Consider the following 18,143-nt stretch of genomic DNA (forward strand, 5'->3'; position numbering starts at 1 on the left):
GGGCAGGGCTAGTGGTTTCAGCCCAGGCATCCCTTCCTAGGACACGCAGCAGTGTCCAGGACAGGCACTCATCCTCCACACTTGTTTTTACTCGTTTTCCCTGTGCTTGACTAAAGACCTGTCTGTCCTGAGCAGGAGCAAACCCCTGTGCAGATGGCCACTCGGTTCTTCTGTAGGCTGAGGTCTGCCATGAAGGGCAGGTGGACTTTAAGCCCTTCTAGGGAAGCAGGGTAAAAAATCGGGAGTAGATCTATAGCAGCTAATTTTATCTCTTAAGCTGTACATGGAAACAAGTAACTCAGTGCAGTGACCTCCACAGGGTTACTATGAGGTTAATGTCAAGGCTGTGTTACGCTTTTTCAGCTTCCTTTTCCAACTTCAAGACTGCAGTTGATTTTTTTTTAATTGGCAAAACACAGGAATGTCCCAGAGATGGGATTGCAGTAGGAATCAAGTAGGGACAATGGGGCTCAGTATATTATCTTACTTTTTAAAGTGTTTTATCAATTCCAGAGCTGAAAATACCTATTTTTTAAAAGCACAGGTCCTGAAGTGCAGAACCCCTTTTCTGCAGCAAATCCTCTGACCAGGGAACTGTGGAATATGCCAAACCTCATTTGACCGAGTGGACAAACAAAGCTTGAACTTTTAGTCCCTTTTCTTTTGCGTCTACTTTTAAGGCTCAGTCCTAGCTCATCACAGTCAAAATAATTCCTGCTAAACTGCTGTAAGCGTGCACCTACACAGTAGCAGGCAGCTGCAGGAAGGGCCGGAGCAGAGTCCCTTTTCCAGTCTGCTCCCTTTCCCTTGCGTAACACTTGAGTCCTCTGGGATCTGCAGAAATGGGATGTGTCTGATTCTCCGACTGTCAGAGAAACAGCTTGTGGGACACTGCAAGGTTAACACCCATAACGGTGTAGTTAAAAGCCATGTCTTTTCTGCTAACTGGACTATTGTAGAAGACACAGATTTCCTTTCTTCATTTCTCCTTTGATAAGAAGGCCATTAATTTCCCAACTGCTTCCTGCAGCAGTCCTAGCTCATGCCAGTCTTGCCTTTCCTGGATCAGCCGTTTCCTTGGCTGGCACAAGTGTCTGTATGAACAGATCAAAGCAGCTACCAGAACTGGGTTAAAATTAAGATTGCAAGAAAAGAAAAATAAAAAAAAGGGTTCATTTTAACCCGAATCAGTTCCTCAATCCTGTGCTCAACATTGTCAGGGGGAAGTAAAAAAGTGACACAATGGGAGAGTGACGAGCAAATGATGTGTGAAACGACAGCCTAAACTATAAATGGAGGGACATGACTAGTCTCAGTCACCCGGCTTTAGACAATATAAAAACCTCTTTAAGCCTTCAAGCATTTTTATAGCCTTAAGTTGCCATTTCTCCTCTCTCTGAAACAATCTCCAAAAATGGAGAGTGGCAACATCGGCAGAAGAAAACCAAGACCAATACTGTGAGTATGTGTACGGGGCCAGCAGCTCTCCTCCGAGCACCCAGCCTTGTCCCCAGCTCCCTGAGCTGCCCAGGAGACCCTGCAGGGACAACGTCTCATTTTGCTTTCCTGACTTCTTGCAGCCTGCGGAGACTGGAGCAAGACTCTGCTTTTAGAGGCCATGCTGCGTAGTCCTGGGAGATGTGTGTCCTGGCTCACATACACCACTTGAACTGGAGCAGATTTATTCCAGTTTGATTTCCTACGTTCAGGAGGACTCCCTGAAGGGATGAATTCTGACCTGCAGCTCATAGGGGTGGGAGGAGAAAGCTCCAGCCCTGCCAGCCAGCCCTTCACTCCCTGTATTCCGCTTCTGCATCATCTGCTGTCTGATTTCTGGTGGGAGATGGGCTGACGATGGTACCCACTGCAGGTACATTTTCATTTTTGGTGTCTGACTTTGACTATTTGATTGGAAAACAAAAGGAAGTGCTAAGCTGTCACCTGCAAAGTGTCCTGGCCAAGTGGTCCAGGTTACCCCCGCTAGCGAGTACAGGTACCGCTGCTGGGAGCTGCTCACTGTGGGTGCCGACACCTGGGGATCCGGCTTTTGCTCTTTCTGACAGATATCAGTAGGGAATCCTGCTGGCATCATGGTATGAAACGTGGCTGTGTGCTTTTACTGAGCAAAGCATGGGAGGAAAGCCCCTTTTTGGGGCTGCAGCAGGGGGATGGGAGCAGCCCATAAGCAACTTGACCGTCACCTTGTACAGAGACCATGTGGGACCCCACGGTGCTCTTGGGTTCCTGAGGTGCTCTTGGTTGAGTAGGTCTACGCAGTCCATTCCTCAGACCAACTGGAAAATGACTACACCACTGTTATAAAAACAAGAAATAATGGAATGTTCTGGAGCTGCAGTGTCCTGTAGCTCCAAAAGCAACATAAATTCGTCAAAGGTCCCCATCATTCTCAAAGTGTAAAGAAAAAAAGACAGAGATAAATGTAGGGGAAAGTGAGAGATGAACTGAAAGGTTGCTATTTTGGGGTATGAATTTACCTTTCAATTAAAAGCAAGGTCTTTCAGTCTGGGGAGAACCTGCACTTAGTTCTGGATCGTGTGCCTTTGCTGCCCTTTTTGTTTACAAAATAAGCTGCAAAAAGCAGTTGTTATTTTAGACATGAATATTTTTTATCTGAGAGCTACTGCCTACCAGAAATTTTGGTATTTTTTAAATGTTGGCTAATTTTGTGTTTTGAGTAGGAAGCTTTAACTTCACACCAGTTCTACACATGCTCTACATGCTCTTCTGCTATCCAGCAGTTTGGGCAAGAGAAACCTGTAACCAAGATGTTCCTCCACTAATTTCTATGGCTTTTATCGGGACTTTATTATTGCTCACCTTACTGTGGACTTCGAGAAGACGTGGGGAGTATATGAATTATTTTAAAATTATTTAATCTTTAAAATACCACTGGTATGCAGGCAAGTATCCCTATATATCTACCCAGCTTTTGCTTTTGCTTTCTGACTGGTCAATAAAGCAGGAAAGGCAGTGCCAGGTAAGCTGCCCGCTGCGATCTCTGCGGGAGGCCTGCCTCTCCCACGGACTGTGCTAATCACCTCTGCTCCTGCTCCGGATGCCTTCCCAAATCCTCAGTCCCCTCCCGACACCTCCGTGCTGTTTGTCCTTCACCACCCCAGCACTTGCAGGAGAGGGGAACCCCTGGGGCACCACCCCGTCTTGCCCACGCTTACGGTGGAAGGGAGCGCACAGGCAGCGTCGAGGCAGGAAAAGTCTCTGAAAAGCAGCAAGAATTAGCAACGTCTTGCATGCCAAAGCAAGTCCTAAAGCAGGCAGAGCAGCAGCTGGGGAAGGTAGCAACCCAGCCCCGACATCCCCCCTTGTCTGTCTGTCCACCTTGGCACAAGGTGGGAGGCAGTGGTCAGCTCCGGCACTGGCACCCTCAGTCTGCTCAATGGGTCACCCACTGGGAGCGATGAGGAGGAACAGCACTTGGTATCATTCTGGGCACCTGCCTGCCTGCCAGGCTTGCTCTTTTAAACAGGCTGTCAAGCACAGACAGCTATTGAATCAATGTGGATTTTATTCTACAGCCCGTGCCTGGTAGCTGTCAATGCCACTTCTGCCGGCATGGGGTGGGCTCTGCCGCTATACACCGGGACGGATATGAGCTACGAGGGAGAGGATACCAGTGCTGACTCCTCGGTGCCCATCTCGGATGACTCTGAGAAAGCAGCCAAACAGGAAGACTTCAGAGACGGCGTCTCTGTGTTGCCGCTGCCAGTCTCCCCCACCAGCACCAAACATGCATGTTTGCCAAGCACAGAGGAGAGTTTGGATATACTGCAGTCGGTCAGTCCTTCGGATGAGATGTGAAAGCAGAGGCCTCCTCCACCAGCCCCGCAGAACCCGTTGCACGTCCCAAACAGACTATGAAAATCAGCTGACATCCAGATCACCGTCTCCTCTTCCACCAGACAGCTTCTCATGCCCTTCCTAAGGCTGTAAATTGCTGTGGATAATAGCTGTGACGTTTATCCAGACTGTGGCTGCCTATCGTGCTTGCGCGGAGGGTCCGGTGCTTGCTGGTCCCATTGGAGAGGTGGCGTCCAGCTACTTGGAGCTTGTGTACTTGGTGACGGCCTTGGTGCCCTCTGAGACAGCGTGCTTGGCCAGCTCTCCCGGGAGCAGCAGGCGCACGGCCGTCTGAATCTCCCGGGAGGTGATGGTGGAGCGCTTGTTGTAATGGGCCAGGCGGGAGGCTTCTCCAGCGATGCGCTCAAAGATGTCGTTGACGAAGGAGTTCATGATGCCCATAGCCTTGGAGGAGATGCCGGTGTCGGGGTGGACCTGCTTCAGCACCTTGTAGACATAGATGGAGTAGCTTTCTTTCCTGCTCTTGTGTCGCTTTTTATCGCCCTTCTTCTGGGTCTTCGTCACGGCTTTCTTGGAGCCCTTTTTGGGGGCAGAGGTGGACTTCGCTGGCTCTGGCATCCTGAGAGCTCTTTCTCAGGGTCTTGGAGCTGCTTGGAAAGAACACCAAAAAAATCAAGTTCTTTTCTGTTCTTCTACAGTATAGTTTTACTGAAAGACTGAGAGTCTGAGTCGGTGACAAGCGACATCTCTGAATCTGAGACAAACACCCCGTGACCCCATGGAAGCATTTTTGAACTGCCAGTGAGAACCGCTCTGGTTTGTGTATGCTTTTGTGTTGTTTTGTTTAAATCCCCATAATGCCGGCATTGTAAACATCGCTGAACCCGGGCCTAATTGGCATCTATTCAGTAAATATGGGCTGGGAGTGAAGATATTTCTGAGAAGAACATTACCGTTCCAAAGAAAACACTAACTGCAGCATGGACTAAATTAAATCTTGATGGAATGGGCTGGATTCAGTATCACTGAAGCCACCTTTATATCAAACTGGTCAAAATTATTTTATACGGTTATTACAGTCTCCAATAGACCCTGACTATCAGCCCCAGTAGACACCTGACTGCTGTTGTCCAGAAGTGTGGTAACAAAAAGACAGTATGTAAACCCATCATAACACTGGGGGCCTCCTCTACACTACAAATTTACATGTTTTACTGTGTGGGTCCAAGGGAATAACTGTTGTAACCTCATAAAGAGTTTTGTGTTTCAAAGGACACTTTGAGTGCTCCCTTAAAAGGCAAAGCTTCACCAAGGCTTTGCTGGAGGATCAGCTTCCAGCATCACTGCAGGGCTTGGGCTTTCACTGCTCTGCACCTCCTTTGAAGATGACCTATGAATTACAGGCTGCTGGCCAAGACAGGCTAGAAGAGAATAAAGAGCTTCAGGGCTGATGGCACATGGGAAAATGGATAGAAGTAAACAGGAGAGAGAAAGCTGGGCTGTAACATATGGTCTGTACACAGAGCATCAGAGACCTAAATGGTGTCTGTGCCAAAGCGACGGGGTGTATGCTCAGCTCTGCCTCTCCTCCTTGGGAAGGAACTTCCAGTTTGTTTGGGCAGTGCGCAGCACAAAGAGCCTGACTGTGTTTGCCAGGTGCTAAATAAATAATGTTAATAATGGCCAACAGTATCACCAACCCTTCTGTCAACAGTGCAACGTGATCCACAGGCAGGTGCTGCTCCGGTATGAAGACAGAAGTAGAGGTATTATTCCAAAAGTGTCCACATGGAGAGCTTGTTGAGGGAAAACTAGGCGATCTTTAAAAAAATGGTTTCTTTTTATGAAAATAGTTGCATTTCTTTCTTTTTCCTTAAAAAAAAAAAAAAAAAAAGTGAAAACCTGAAGATGTTAATAATTACTAATTTTTGTGTTTGGAAGTGTTGCTGTCATGACTGACTTCTCTACTGCGAGGGTGACCAAGCACTAGCACAGGTTGCTCAGAGAGGTTGCAGGGCCTCCATCCTTGGAGACACTCAAAACCCAACTGGACATGGCTCTGAGCATGGGCTGGACTAGATGTTCTCCAGAAGCACCTCCAGCCTCAGCCATTCTGTGACTCTTGAAGACTGAAGCTGGGTACCTCTTGCCTAGAACACATTTTATGAGCTGTCTTCCCCCCAAAGGACACTTCCCATGGGATACTGCAGCCAGAGACTCCCATGAGGACTCCTAAGGAGGGGAGACGGTGCTCGTCTCCAGGTCCAAGCCACCCAGGTCCTTGGGACACAGGGTATGGCAATGCAAGAGGCGGCACTCTGAAGCATCACAGTCACATTTGGAAAGTTTCAGGTTTTTGAGGAAAATCTTTGGGCAGTTTTTTCTTTACAGCTTTGTGTGCTGAGTCAATCAGTTATCAGTGCTGGCATTTTTTCTCCTTCCTCAGAAAACCAACAACAAAACCAACCACAGTATTTTTTCTAGCTAGCTCCAAGCAGCAGCCTGCCTGCTGCTAGAAAGCAGAGCAGTGCGGAGTGACAGATACGTCTTCTTTTGTGTTGACACGCCTTTCTTCAGCATCATTAAAAAGAAAATGAACTGAAAACATATTCAGAGATACAAATCACCGCAGCCTCTCAGATCTGAGATGGGAGAGGAGCCCTGCTGAGAAATCCCATGTGAAGCCTGATGCCATCTCTGTTTTCCCCAGGCCTGATATACTGATGGAGAGAGAGACAGGCAGGGAAGCTCCTGCAGCATTTTTGTTCATTTTTGGCTTTGCTGATGAGTCTGTAGGACCAGTGCCAAGTTGTGCACGCGGAGTGCATGGGTGACCATGGGTGGACTATTAGCTGGCTTTTTGGACCTCTCCTCATGCAGCAGTGGAAAAAGCACTTGAATTTTTTCCTTCTTTTTCCTATTAAAAGCTGTCCTTTCTGTGATGAGCTCTGTGGCAGCCACTGTAAATCTCTATGCCCACTGGGCTGTTCCCTTGCTGTAATTTCCTAATCAACCGTAAAAGTAACATTTCTAGAATCAGTACTTTGTCCTTAGGAGGTTTTGGTGAGAAATAAAAAATTTGTAGGAAAAACCTCAAGTTCTCATCTTTTGGACATCTGATATTCTGATATTTGCTAACCTGAGAACAAACAGGCACTTGCTGTTCATTCTGCCCCTTAAATAGAAATGTCCTGTTAGTTCTGTCCAATTATTGTTTCTTTCCTTAGTTTCTCTTGCTGTATAAAATAAAGAAAACTTGGCTTTAGTCCTACACGTCAAGAAACGTAAAGTGAAATCTGTTGCTGCTTTTGTTTTACACTGAAACACAAAGAAGGGCAACAAATTAGGGAATGTTTCCACCAAAAGGAAAAGGCTTTCTTATGGCTTCATCTGCTCTGAAATGCTTGTAAGAGCACAGACAGCACATCTGGTAAATACAGTTTACAAATTACCAGATGTCCACAAATGACTGTTGTTGGAACAGCATATTTCGGCAAACTGCAAGCCCCCTCCCTTTTATAATGTACGGCCATCTACCTGGAAGTTATTAAACAAGAACTTGCTCATCCAACAGGTGCCACTAAATAGTAATAGCTGAGAAAACAAGCAGGTATTTTAAGGTTATTTGGTAGCAAGCTCTGCAGATCAGAAGCGTGATGAGTCACCATGAGACATTGGTGATGCTGCTGCATGTGCAAAAACTGATAGTTGTATTTTGGACTGGAAAGAATTTTTCTCTTGATATGTTGTCTAGCATGTGATGATGAGGTAATATTTGCTTTGAAGTCAAATTCTCCTCCTTGAATGAGGAGAATTTCCTAGGATAAGGTAAACTAGTCTGAAATGCCTGATTTCTTCCAATGGTGGAGGGGCACAGAGATCAGTTTTTGTTTTCCCAGGTCTCCTCCCAGGTAATCCAGTATCAACAATAAGGCCTCATCCCCCATCCCACATGCTCTGCTGCATTTTGTGTGTTTGCTCCAGTGAAGTTATCATTTAGGCATCTAACTTTTAACCTTGGATACACACATGCAATTCTTCTAGTGAAGCGATTCACACTTGCATATTGGACCATGAAAATATGTTAAAACTGAAGATGCCCCCTCCTCCTTAACATAGGAACAAATGCTGCAAACTCACTCCCTGACACAGACACACTATATTCAAAGTGATCTTTAGATTTCTGTAGAAGAAACACAAGCAGAACAGAGCACCAAGATACACTGCCATCTTAGCTCTCTGACTGATTCTTATCATTGCTTATGTTAACACATTGCCTGGGAGTTCAGTACAGGATACTCCCTACAGTAATCTTTTCTCTTCTTTTCTAGCGTTTCCATTTACGATTTTAGACATTTTTAATCACCAGCAACAGCTGTAATGTTTTGTGCGGCTTCTGCTCAAGCTGCAAGTACTTCTCAGGGTTGTGGGGCTATCAATCAGAGATGCTTATGTACAAAGTAAGGAGCAGGACCCTAGATCAGAGCTCTCTGCAGAGAAGATATATTGAATTTTTTCAAAAAAGAAAATCTTATCCCCGAGTCAAGCAGAGCAACAGAGAGACACAGTGTTGCAAGAAGAATGAGTGTAAGGAGGCAAAATACTGCTGTCCTTACTCTGATTAAAGGACTGCCTGAAGTCAATGGGGGTTTAACCGGGGTCTGAATCCACAAACACAATGTTTAGAGAAGCTTAGCACCAACAGCCGACATTGATTTCCACTGGAATCCAGGAGGCTCAGTACTTTATAAAAATTAGACTCCATGTTTTATCAAGGTTTTGTTACTGTGAATAAATGAGTACTTAAAAAAGCTTTAACATGACTTTTATCAGCTCTTTATAAGAGCACTCATTATCTACCTGCTTTGGAATAGCTCTGATCTACACGCTTGACCAACAGGATCTAATAAATGCAAAAAGAAGAAGTGATGGTTTCTACAGACAAATACCCAGTAAATGTTTACAAGAGTACACCCAGTACCAGCATCTACCACAATTACCCTCCAGTCAGCTTTCCCACAGCGCGCCAGCGTTTAAGAGAAACCTGTATTACCGCAGCCATCCTCCGAAAGCCCTCAGTATTAACACAGTCCAACAGAGAACACAACCAGGCTCGCTCCCTTCCTGGGGTTTTATCAGTAAGTCAAAACCTTAACACAGCATAAACTTCAGCACAAGCTTCCTCTCCAAGTTTCACAGTCATCAGGATTTGCTGCTTCTGCCACGAATTCTTTCCTCAGGCAACAGGCTTCCGTTCCCTTCATATTCCACTTCAACTCAACTGGACCCACTGGGAGGGGGTCCACCTGTCAGCAGCAACTCCATGTCTTGGTGCAGGGTTTGGCTCCTGTCCTTAGACTAACTCAGTGAAGTTGCTCCGAAGTCAGGGAGAGGTCAGAGCCTGCGAACCACGTACAGGCAGATGATCTCCAACTGACCTGGAGCAATGCTGCTGGGCAGGAGAAGCAAGCAAGACATCACAGCTGCCAAGTGACTGAGCTGCATCACAAGCTCTACGTCTCTTCTTGGTGATTTACAAAGCAGTGACTATCGGAGATGGGTGTGAGAACAAAAATCATAGGTGACTGGAGTTTGTAATACTAACGACCCATTACACATCACAAAGGTGCTTTACTCATTCCATGACATCCTATGCTATTGAAAATAAGAAGTGCAGATTCAAAATAAATTGCTCTGTGCCATATCAAAAATGAAAATCACTTGATCTTTAACCTCCTAATTTCAAATTATCTGGAAAAGCTGAAAACCATAAACTGAGTCTGCTATATTTAAATAACTCCTTCTACAATGGAGCAACGGTCTCTAAACTAGTGATGATAATAAGCCTAAAGAACTGCTATGGCATTTAAGCAAACTATTTTTATGCATTTTATGGAGTAACAAAGAATTATCAAAATTCTAGACTATTTTCATTGGTGCTGAAAAGGCATCCATTAAAAATGTGCCAGTTCAGCCACGGACAAAAATAGGAGAGAAGCTACAGCCCAACACCTGCAGGCCATAAGGGAAGGGTGGGTGGGAGAGGGAGAAGAAGCTGCCCCAGGAGATGAGAGCTGCTTCTGAATAAAGGCAGGAATTATGTGGGAACCAACACAGACACGTGTGGCACCTCTTCCTCCCACACACCCCTTCCCCAGATTTCAGTAGGTTTCTGTGACCTTTTCCAGTGCTACAGATAATTTGTGTAGCAAAAAGAAACAAAACCAGGGATCGTACCCGAAAACGTTTGCTCTGGCCATACCAGGTTGACTGGGAATAATACATATAGGTATAAAACCATGCCGAAGTGGAAAGCTATGCTCCCAAATTAGAGTGAAGATCAGACCAAGGTCATTAAGGCTTTTAAGAGTGATGTGATGGGTATATCACAATGTAAGTATCACCACATATCCTCAATGGCATGGGTGAAATAAGCCTGGCAAAACTTTTTAACAACCTTCGTGTGATGTGTATGGGTCTGATGCATGTATGCTCCACAGACCTGGGCAGTACCACCAACTCTCCCCCTACGCAGGGAGAAAGGGCCAGGCGAGGGCATGACGTCTGCAGCTGTAATCAATCATGACCGACATTCTTTCTAAATGAGCGTCTCTAACTTCAATCATCTTTTCCCAGTTACATTACTCACATTTCAGCAAGTCCTGAAAATGATTAAAAAAAATTAGTGGAAAGCATGCAATTAATGAAAAAGTCAGGAATATGTGAAAGCTGCTTTATCATGGCCATAAAGCACGGGTGCCTGGGAACACGGAGCGTAAATGCCGGAGCCGTGGGTACCACACAGGTACACCCAAAAGGACTGCATACCGTGTCACAAGCTAAAGGGCAGAGAGTGGCACAGAGTCAGATTTCATTGCTACAGGATACTGAAAATATTGTAATGTGTGTATTAATAATTAATTTGGCATGGTAACAGCAATTTTACTGTAAAATGGAGATGCGTGACTATTACTGGAGCCTGCGGGGAAACAAAGATAAATGTCCTTCTCCAGATCTCACATCACCCAATAACCGGATCGGGAACACGATCCAGGATGGCTGGCACCCTTCTCTGCTGCAGCCACCAGATCACATTACCACAGGCGGAGAGTCCTCTAAGCGTTAGAGGTCATCTTCTGTACGAAGCAGGAAAATGGAGAGCCTGTTAGATGGAAGGAGAGGAGAAAAGCATGGCTGGGACAGCACGGCAAAGCTCCACTGAAGAGGGGAGCTGGCTACCCTCCAGAAATAGGTAGGAGTGAGCACTAAGATCACAAGAGCTACTGAAGGTAAAAGTAAACTCTGGCACAAGAACTGACAATAAACCATTTTAAAATGTTCATGGATAAATTTACGCTGGAGATGAGAAGGAACCTCATTTACATCCTTACTTGGAAGTGGGAGGATGAAGGCAACACAGGAGCGGAGAAAGATGAAGAAACCCATACCTTCCACAGTTCAAAGACAAAACCAGATTTATTTTTTTTTTAAAGATCGCTAGGATATGGCTCCAGACATATCAGCAAGTAACTTCTCCACATTAACCAGACAATGTCTTTCTGTTCTATGTCGCTGTGTTACTCAAGAACTGTTATCGAAATGCACTTCTCTCTCCTTTATTCTTTTCTTTATTGTTCCTGCCTTCTTTCCCCCACACCCATCACAAGTGCCAGGAGGTTCAAAGCCACAGCAGGTTTGCTGCCACTTGGTCCTGTCCAAGATGTGATATTTGTACAGAGACTAACACATTACTTTGAACAGCCACGGGGTTGAAAAGCTTGCAGTTCTCCAGAAACGCTGGCGGGGGGGAAGCTTCCAGGCCAGGTTAGCCCATGCCCAAATTCCACATTGTACAAATTGCCTGTGAATGGTGTTTTAATTTATCTCTAACTTGATGGCATCATTATCACATGGACTTAGTGTGCTAGTCACTATACTGATACAAGCTAAAAAAGGCCACCTCCCTTCCAGAGAAATCAAAGCATAATTAGGGATATATCAATATTTACATCAGACAGAGGTGCAAAGAGTTCTCTGCTGAAGACTCGGTTGCAACCACTAGGACCAGCAGTGAAGAAAATGAGGATTGCTGGACAAAATGACAGCCCAAAATACCTGCGGTCCTGGCTGGTCAGTAGCAATTAGAACAATTAGATGTAGGGCTTGCTTTTCAAAACACAGAAGGCTTTTCAAAGGCAGCAGGTTTAAAATGCCAGTGGAGTGCCACATTATGTGTACCATACCGTTATTTTTAACCATCTGTGGCTCCATCTTCCTACACTCACTTTCCTCCTAAGCCTTCCACACCTTTGGTTTCCCCACTGCTGCAGTCTCCCAACCTGTTTCTTCCCCAGATGAAGTCCTCACCCTTTGCTCTTCTTCCTCCCTGCTGGTGCCTCGCTCAAGCATGCACCCTCCTCATTAGTGCCTCTGCTTCAAGATGCATATCTTTGCAGGTGACTCCCGAGTCCTTCTCTGGAGTTGTGCCCCAGTTATCAGGCAGGCGCAATCGATAAGAAGGACAATCAGAGCTGGGCTGAGGACCCACAGAGCAGGAGAGGAGATAACATGGGATTAATTCTGGCATGGGAGAAAGAGGAAGGTGCGACAGGAAAGGCAAGACAGCTGCAGCACCCATATCTTCAGGGCAGATGTACCCACAGTATGTTGTAAGGCTTATACGCATCAGGAATGGAAATAACCCATATTTATATTGGGTATGGTCAGACAGCTCACTCCTGATGGGATATTCCCTGCCTCCTCTTTTGTAGCACCCCACTTGTTACTCAATCATTTTCCAGGTCCCACAGAGGACCCAAGGAGGACTTCCCCCTTTCTGTCAACACAGCAACAGCTTCCCCACCTTCCCTTCATCTACAACGGTTCACTTCAGTTCTTTTGGTTTTCCCTTTTCCTACCTATTCCTTGATTCTGCCTGCCCGTGTGATGGAGAAATGAGACTTCTATCCCATGCTCTCCCTGGCCCTCCTTCACACCAAGATCTCTCTAAGTGCTGAGCTCCAGAGCGGTCTCAGCTGTTCCTTCCTCTCTGCCTTCCCTGTACCTCATTTCAAGAATTTCTGCTGCAAAAATGTCACACACTTTTCTGCTCAAGCTTCCTCTCACTTTCCAGGGTAACTCACATCCTCTTTGTAATTCCCAATAACCTTCCTGGAGGTGTACTTTCGGTTCCTCCTACCCCTTCTTCCATTGCCTCCTGCACTCACTTATTTATTGTATTGCCACCTTTGTGTTTTGTTCTCATTCCTATCTTCCTGTCTTCTTCTGTGTAGTATTTTCTGCTTGACAAATACCAGCCTACTGCATACAATCTCTCTCCTCACGAGACAGGGTCATGTAAGTTATACAAACAGGTTATACGCCCAGAAGCGTGTCCATTTTTCCTGACTTTGTCTCTTGGTTTAATATAAACATCATCTCTGCTGACAAAACTTTGCCCTCTTAAATCCTTGATCATTGTGGCTACAACCCCACAGTGTCTTCCTCAGCGCACACCTTCTGCAATGATTACAATCCCCTCTGACAGATCGTATCTTCAGGAGGGTCGGTGAAATAATATGACAAGGGTGGTGATTAACTCTCACCACAAAGGAAAACGTTGAGTTGATGTAGGTGGCACATAAAAATCCTCCACTCTATGAGTCAGGTAAGCTGCCAGAAAGTGGAGGTGGAATCTGTGGGATGGAGCTGTTTTCATTCCAGCCAGTTAGTAGTGCTTTTTGAAAGAAAAAAAAAAAAAAAGTTTAATTATTAAATCAGATTTTTTTAAAACTAACGAGTCTGATTTAAACAGCAAAGTCTAACACTTGCCCTTGATCCCCAATGATGCCTTTTGTAGTCAGTAACAGTCAAGGGGAAATATTATTAAACAACTCCACCCCCATGCCCTGAGGTTAATGTAGCATTTTTGGATTACGCATCTATTCTTCCATCTCCCACCCAAAGCATATGATCCCACAGTCACAGTTCTCTCCTCTCCCTCTAGCTCCAGAAAAAAAGGGAAGGTGATGAGTCGAGATCCTGGTCTCACCCCACGCAGAGCCCTTTTCATCAGAGGCAGAGCTTAGCTCTGACCAGAAGAAAAGCATTTCTCTCCCCATACCTGCACAAGAGTGGCTTAACAAATGTATAAAACCAAACAATTGGCAAAAAAGAAAAGCATTTTGTGGGGTCTTGTTTTGGATCAGTCCAGGATTCAAGGGATAATTCAAATAGACAGCAGTGTTCCTTATCTAAAATTATAGACCTTTCGTTACCAAAAATCAGAAATTTAGAAATGTGAAGAAAATGCCATTAGTTCCTTGGGTTCAGGGGGCTTACAATCGTCCTCTGGTACTGTCAGTGGGAGCACAACAGCTGCTCTGTTCGCAGTGTGGCCTGAGCAAGCTGCTTTCTCAAGCCCACTTCTGAATTTAGGAACATTTCCCACATACTTAATTCTTCAGTCTACACAATACATGCATTTGAGGATGGGCAGGAGCAGCGTATTTTAGGTGCTGAGAAAGGGATGCAATAGGATCAGACTACCAGCATGAGTAATTTCTTTGTTTCAGCTGGAGAACGGAAGATCTGGAGTGGAATAGAGACATATATATATATGTAAATGTAAGTCAGGAGAAAGTAAGGAGGAAGACAATGACCAAAGGGACAGCATGGAGAAAAAATGTCAAGAAGGTAGAGTAAGGCAATGAACTGAAGTGAGATGTCAGAAAGGAAACAGAAAAACAGGATATAAACCAGGACAGAAGAAGAGAAATAAAGAGATGGAAGAAGGAGAGGATATATGAAGGGGACAAAAATGAGAGAAAAGGTGTGAGTAAACAAAAAGTGGAGAGAAGGTTTGGGGGGGTAAAGCAACCAGCACAACGTTTGGTAAGACAGAAATACTGAAGCATAAATAAGACACAGAGAAGAGAGATGTGGCAGGTCATGAGAAGAAGGAAAGACCCTGCACAGCAGAGAAGATGCAAAATTAGTAGTTGGAGAAAAAAAAACAATCAACTGCCAGAACAGCACTCCTGAGAGTCGCGGGTGAGAGGTGCTGCTGCCTCAACGAGGGACAGTCAAGCCCTGGGCAGCAACAGGCTGAACCCAAGGAGAACAAAGGATGAGGCCAGAAGACGACAAACGATACCACTGTACTAGGGTTGCTGCCTTTTGTCTAAAATAGAAATCATGAAGGTCACTGAAATTGCCACTTAGGTCTTCCATTTGAAACTTTAAAAAAAAAAAAAACAACTTATTTTTTCCAATACAATCCTTCTTCCTCCTTCTTCTCTCCCAATGTTGGATTAAATTAATTACTGTACACTCCACAGTCATACCTCCCTGCCAGGGAAGAAAACCCCAGACACCATTAGGCCTAAAGCAGACCTTGCTCTCTGGCTCCCTTTGTGTATAGGGGCTTCAGTAGAAATATTTCAGTAGACAAAGCTAGATTTCCTGCAGCTCCAAAATTACCGGGAAGGAGCTGGGTATCATTAGCAGGATGACGAAAGAAAGAGGAAGCAAACAGGGGTGCGTGCTCTGGGAAAGGGCTTTTTTTGTTTGTTTTTATAATTAGGAAATCTTACCAGTATAGAGGGAAGAAATTGCTACTGGTAAATAATCTGTCACTCCTTTGCAGATCAAATAATAGGAACAAAAGAAGAAGGTGTGAGATGTACCTTCATATTATCAGATTCTGTTATTAACACGTGCTCAATGCAATAAAACCATAATTGGGGAAAATAACACATTATAACAAAAACACTATGCAGGTTATAGAGTAAAAGCCCCAGGAAGATCAGTGTTCCCAGGACAGCCCCAGTCTGAGAAACCAGAGCTTTATTAGTAGTAACAGGAGCAACATATGGAAATGAATGAAACCGTGTTTGTAAATGTGATACGCAATTGCACACTCTCACTCAGCTTTCCTTTTTCACAATCTGACTCAGCCTCCACATGGCTCCACTCCCCCATCTTTTGATTCATAAATTCTTGATCTCAAAGAAATAAAGAGTCACAAAGCCAGCACGCGAAGGGCACGGGATGACGTGAAATAGGAGGACACTGGTGAGCACAGAACGTGCCATCAGTCACCAGCCTGCAAACGGACAAATCTGCGGGAGAAAAGCACTGGAGACAGGGCCGCTCCCTCCGGGTGCTCGCTGGAGGAGGCCGTGCAGCAAACCATGGCTCATCTGTGTTGCGCTAGAGGCACGCGCAGAGGTAGACAAATCTATTATAAAATTGCATAACATTGCTTACGCCGTACGGCAGCCGCTCCGTTAGGCAGTCCCTGCGTCGCCAAACCCAGAAGATGGAGGAATGAGAAATAAAAGTGTTTCTTACACCATATACTCTGCTACAAAAAAGCGAGCACGGTTAAGAACAAGTGGTGCAAAACACCACAAGTGGTGCACAAGCAACGACGTACAGCCCTGTGTGCTTACTAGGTAATTGCAAACACACCCAGCGATGGCACAGAGGTGTCTGTACGCACGAACGACCCCTTCCCTGCGGGCCCAGGCTCCTCGGCCTGTGCACGGTGGGGCGGTGGAAGGCCAGCCTGGCCCGCCGGCCCGCTACAGCCGGTGCCCGGAGCAGGTACCCCGGCCCGGACTGCAGCTCCCGGCCCTGCCGCCGCCTTGCCCGGCTTCGGCCACGGGCTTCTCCTCCGGCCCCCCCGCCCCCGCTCTGGTGAACCGGAGCGCGATTAGCTCCGGCGACACGGTTCCTAACGATTACAGCAAAGCACGGGCAAGGCGGCCGCCGTGCCTCTGCGCTCGTCAGGCCCGGAGCACAACAGAGCCCCGCTGCTGCCGGCGCCAGGCCGCGGCCGCAATGCAGGCTCCCGCGCGTGCCGGGACAGGCCGTACAACGAACGGCAAACTCGGACGGCGCAACCCCCGCCGCGGACTGTTGCGCTGTGCGGTGCGTACAGCAAGCGGGCAGCACAGGCTGCACCCGGACCAGCCGGCACAGTACGGAGGATCTTGCCTGCTAGGCGTCTGGACTCCTCCGCAGGCGAGCTCCAGGCGCCGCCGCGGCGCAGGGCAGGGCAGGTGCACGCCGGGAGCGGCGGCGGGGCTGCTTGTTGCCGCTCCGCGCCGAGCCTGCGGACGCGACGCCGCGCCGGGCCGGGCCGGGCCGGGCCGGGCGGACGGCGGGACCCGCCTCCGCCGCCGGCCGCGGGAGCTGGGACCAGCGGGATGCCGCGCTCTGCGCCGCCGCGCTCCTGCGGGCCGCACCGCCCCTACGGCCGCCCATAGGCCTCCCACAGGCCGTCCATAGGCTTCCCCCAGGCCGCCCATAGGCCGCCCCGCCGGCCCCGCCCGCCCCCGCCTCTGCGGGCTCCCGCCGCGGGGCGGCCGGGGGCGGGGCGGGCACGCGGCGCGGCCCCGGCGAGCGGCTCGGGTGCTGCGGCGACGGCGGCGGCTGCGCAGGGCGCTCGGCACGGCCTCGGCGGCGGACGGGCACCTGCCGCCGCCTCGCCCGCAGCGGGCAGGGGCGCCGCGCTTTGTCCGGGGCTGAGCGGGCGCGCCCGGCCCCGGCGGCGCCCGGCCCGGCCCAGCGACCGGCGGCTCTCGGGTCGTCGCCTGGCTCCGGCGGCCTGGGCATCGCGGGGAGCGTGAATGAGAGTTTGCTCCGATTTACGAGCAGGGTGAGTGCCCCCCGGGGAGGGGGAAATAATAATTTTTTTTTTTTTAATTTTTTTTTTTTTCTGTCCGAGCTTTTCCGCCGTGGGCCGGCGCCGACCTCCCGCTGGCCGGGGGACAGGCGCGCCCCCTCCTCCGGGGCAGGGCTGCGTGCGGGGCGCGGCGCTTCCCGCCGGGCCGGGTCGGACCAGCCGCCCCCCGCGACCGACACCCCCGGGGGGGGGGCTGTAGCCCCCGTTCCTTCAGAGCCTTTTGTTCAGCTCTCTCGGGAGGGGGCGGTGCGAGGAGGGTGCCACTGGGCGGCTGGGCCGGTGGCTCAGCCTTTCTGGGCCTTCTTCATCCGTTTGCGGGAAACGGGGGACCGTCGCCGTGGGCGCTAAGGGTTGTTCGGCCGCCCCCCTCCCCTCCTCCGGCGGCGGGGGCGCAGCTCTGCTCCCCTCCCCGCCGCTCCCCGGGTGCGTCGCGGGGCCGGACGCCGCCGGCGGTGTGCGGGCAGGGTGGCAGTGGGCCCGGCAAAGGCCGCATCTGTCTCTGCAGCGCGGCCCGCCCCAGCGGGTCTCCCGCGTCGTTGTTGTCTGGGGGGCCGTGCTGTGGCTGCCGCTGCGCTGTCCCTGCCGGACCCTGCCCCGGCCTCCTCGCCGCCCT

The 18,143-nt window shown here is 48.4% G+C and overlaps 2 protein-coding genes across 2 annotated transcripts in view; one reads left to right on the forward strand and one right to left on the reverse strand.

Annotated features, from left to right (window-relative positions):
• Positions 1-4,074: 4,074 nt before the first annotated feature.
• LOC309406853 (histone H2B 5-like) lies at positions 4,075-4,461 on the reverse strand (the record flags this gene model as incomplete). The annotated part of the gene is made up of 1 exon (XM_082002200.1): positions 4,075-4,461. Exon 1 carries the CDS (start codon positions 4,453-4,455, stop codon positions 4,075-4,077), a length of 381 nt encoding a protein of 126 aa, XP_081858326.1. The 5' UTR covers positions 4,456-4,461.
• Positions 4,462-17,474: 13,013 nt separating this feature from the next.
• Positions 17,475-18,143, forward strand: part of GRAMD4 (GRAM domain containing 4) — a gene marked incomplete at both ends in the record, with an annotated part of 78,257 nt that continues 77,588 nt past the window's right edge. The window contains one exon of the mRNA XM_081999610.1: positions 17,475-17,503. Within this exon, the coding sequence (XP_081855736.1) occupies positions 17,475-17,503 (29 nt within the window). The remainder of the gene's footprint in view (positions 17,504-18,143) is intronic.

The sequence above is a fragment of the Phaethon aethereus genome, assembly GCF_964289735.1.
Source record: "Phaethon aethereus genome assembly, chromosome: 1".
Taxonomy (NCBI): Eukaryota; Metazoa; Chordata; class Aves; order Phaethontiformes; family Phaethontidae; genus Phaethon; species Phaethon aethereus.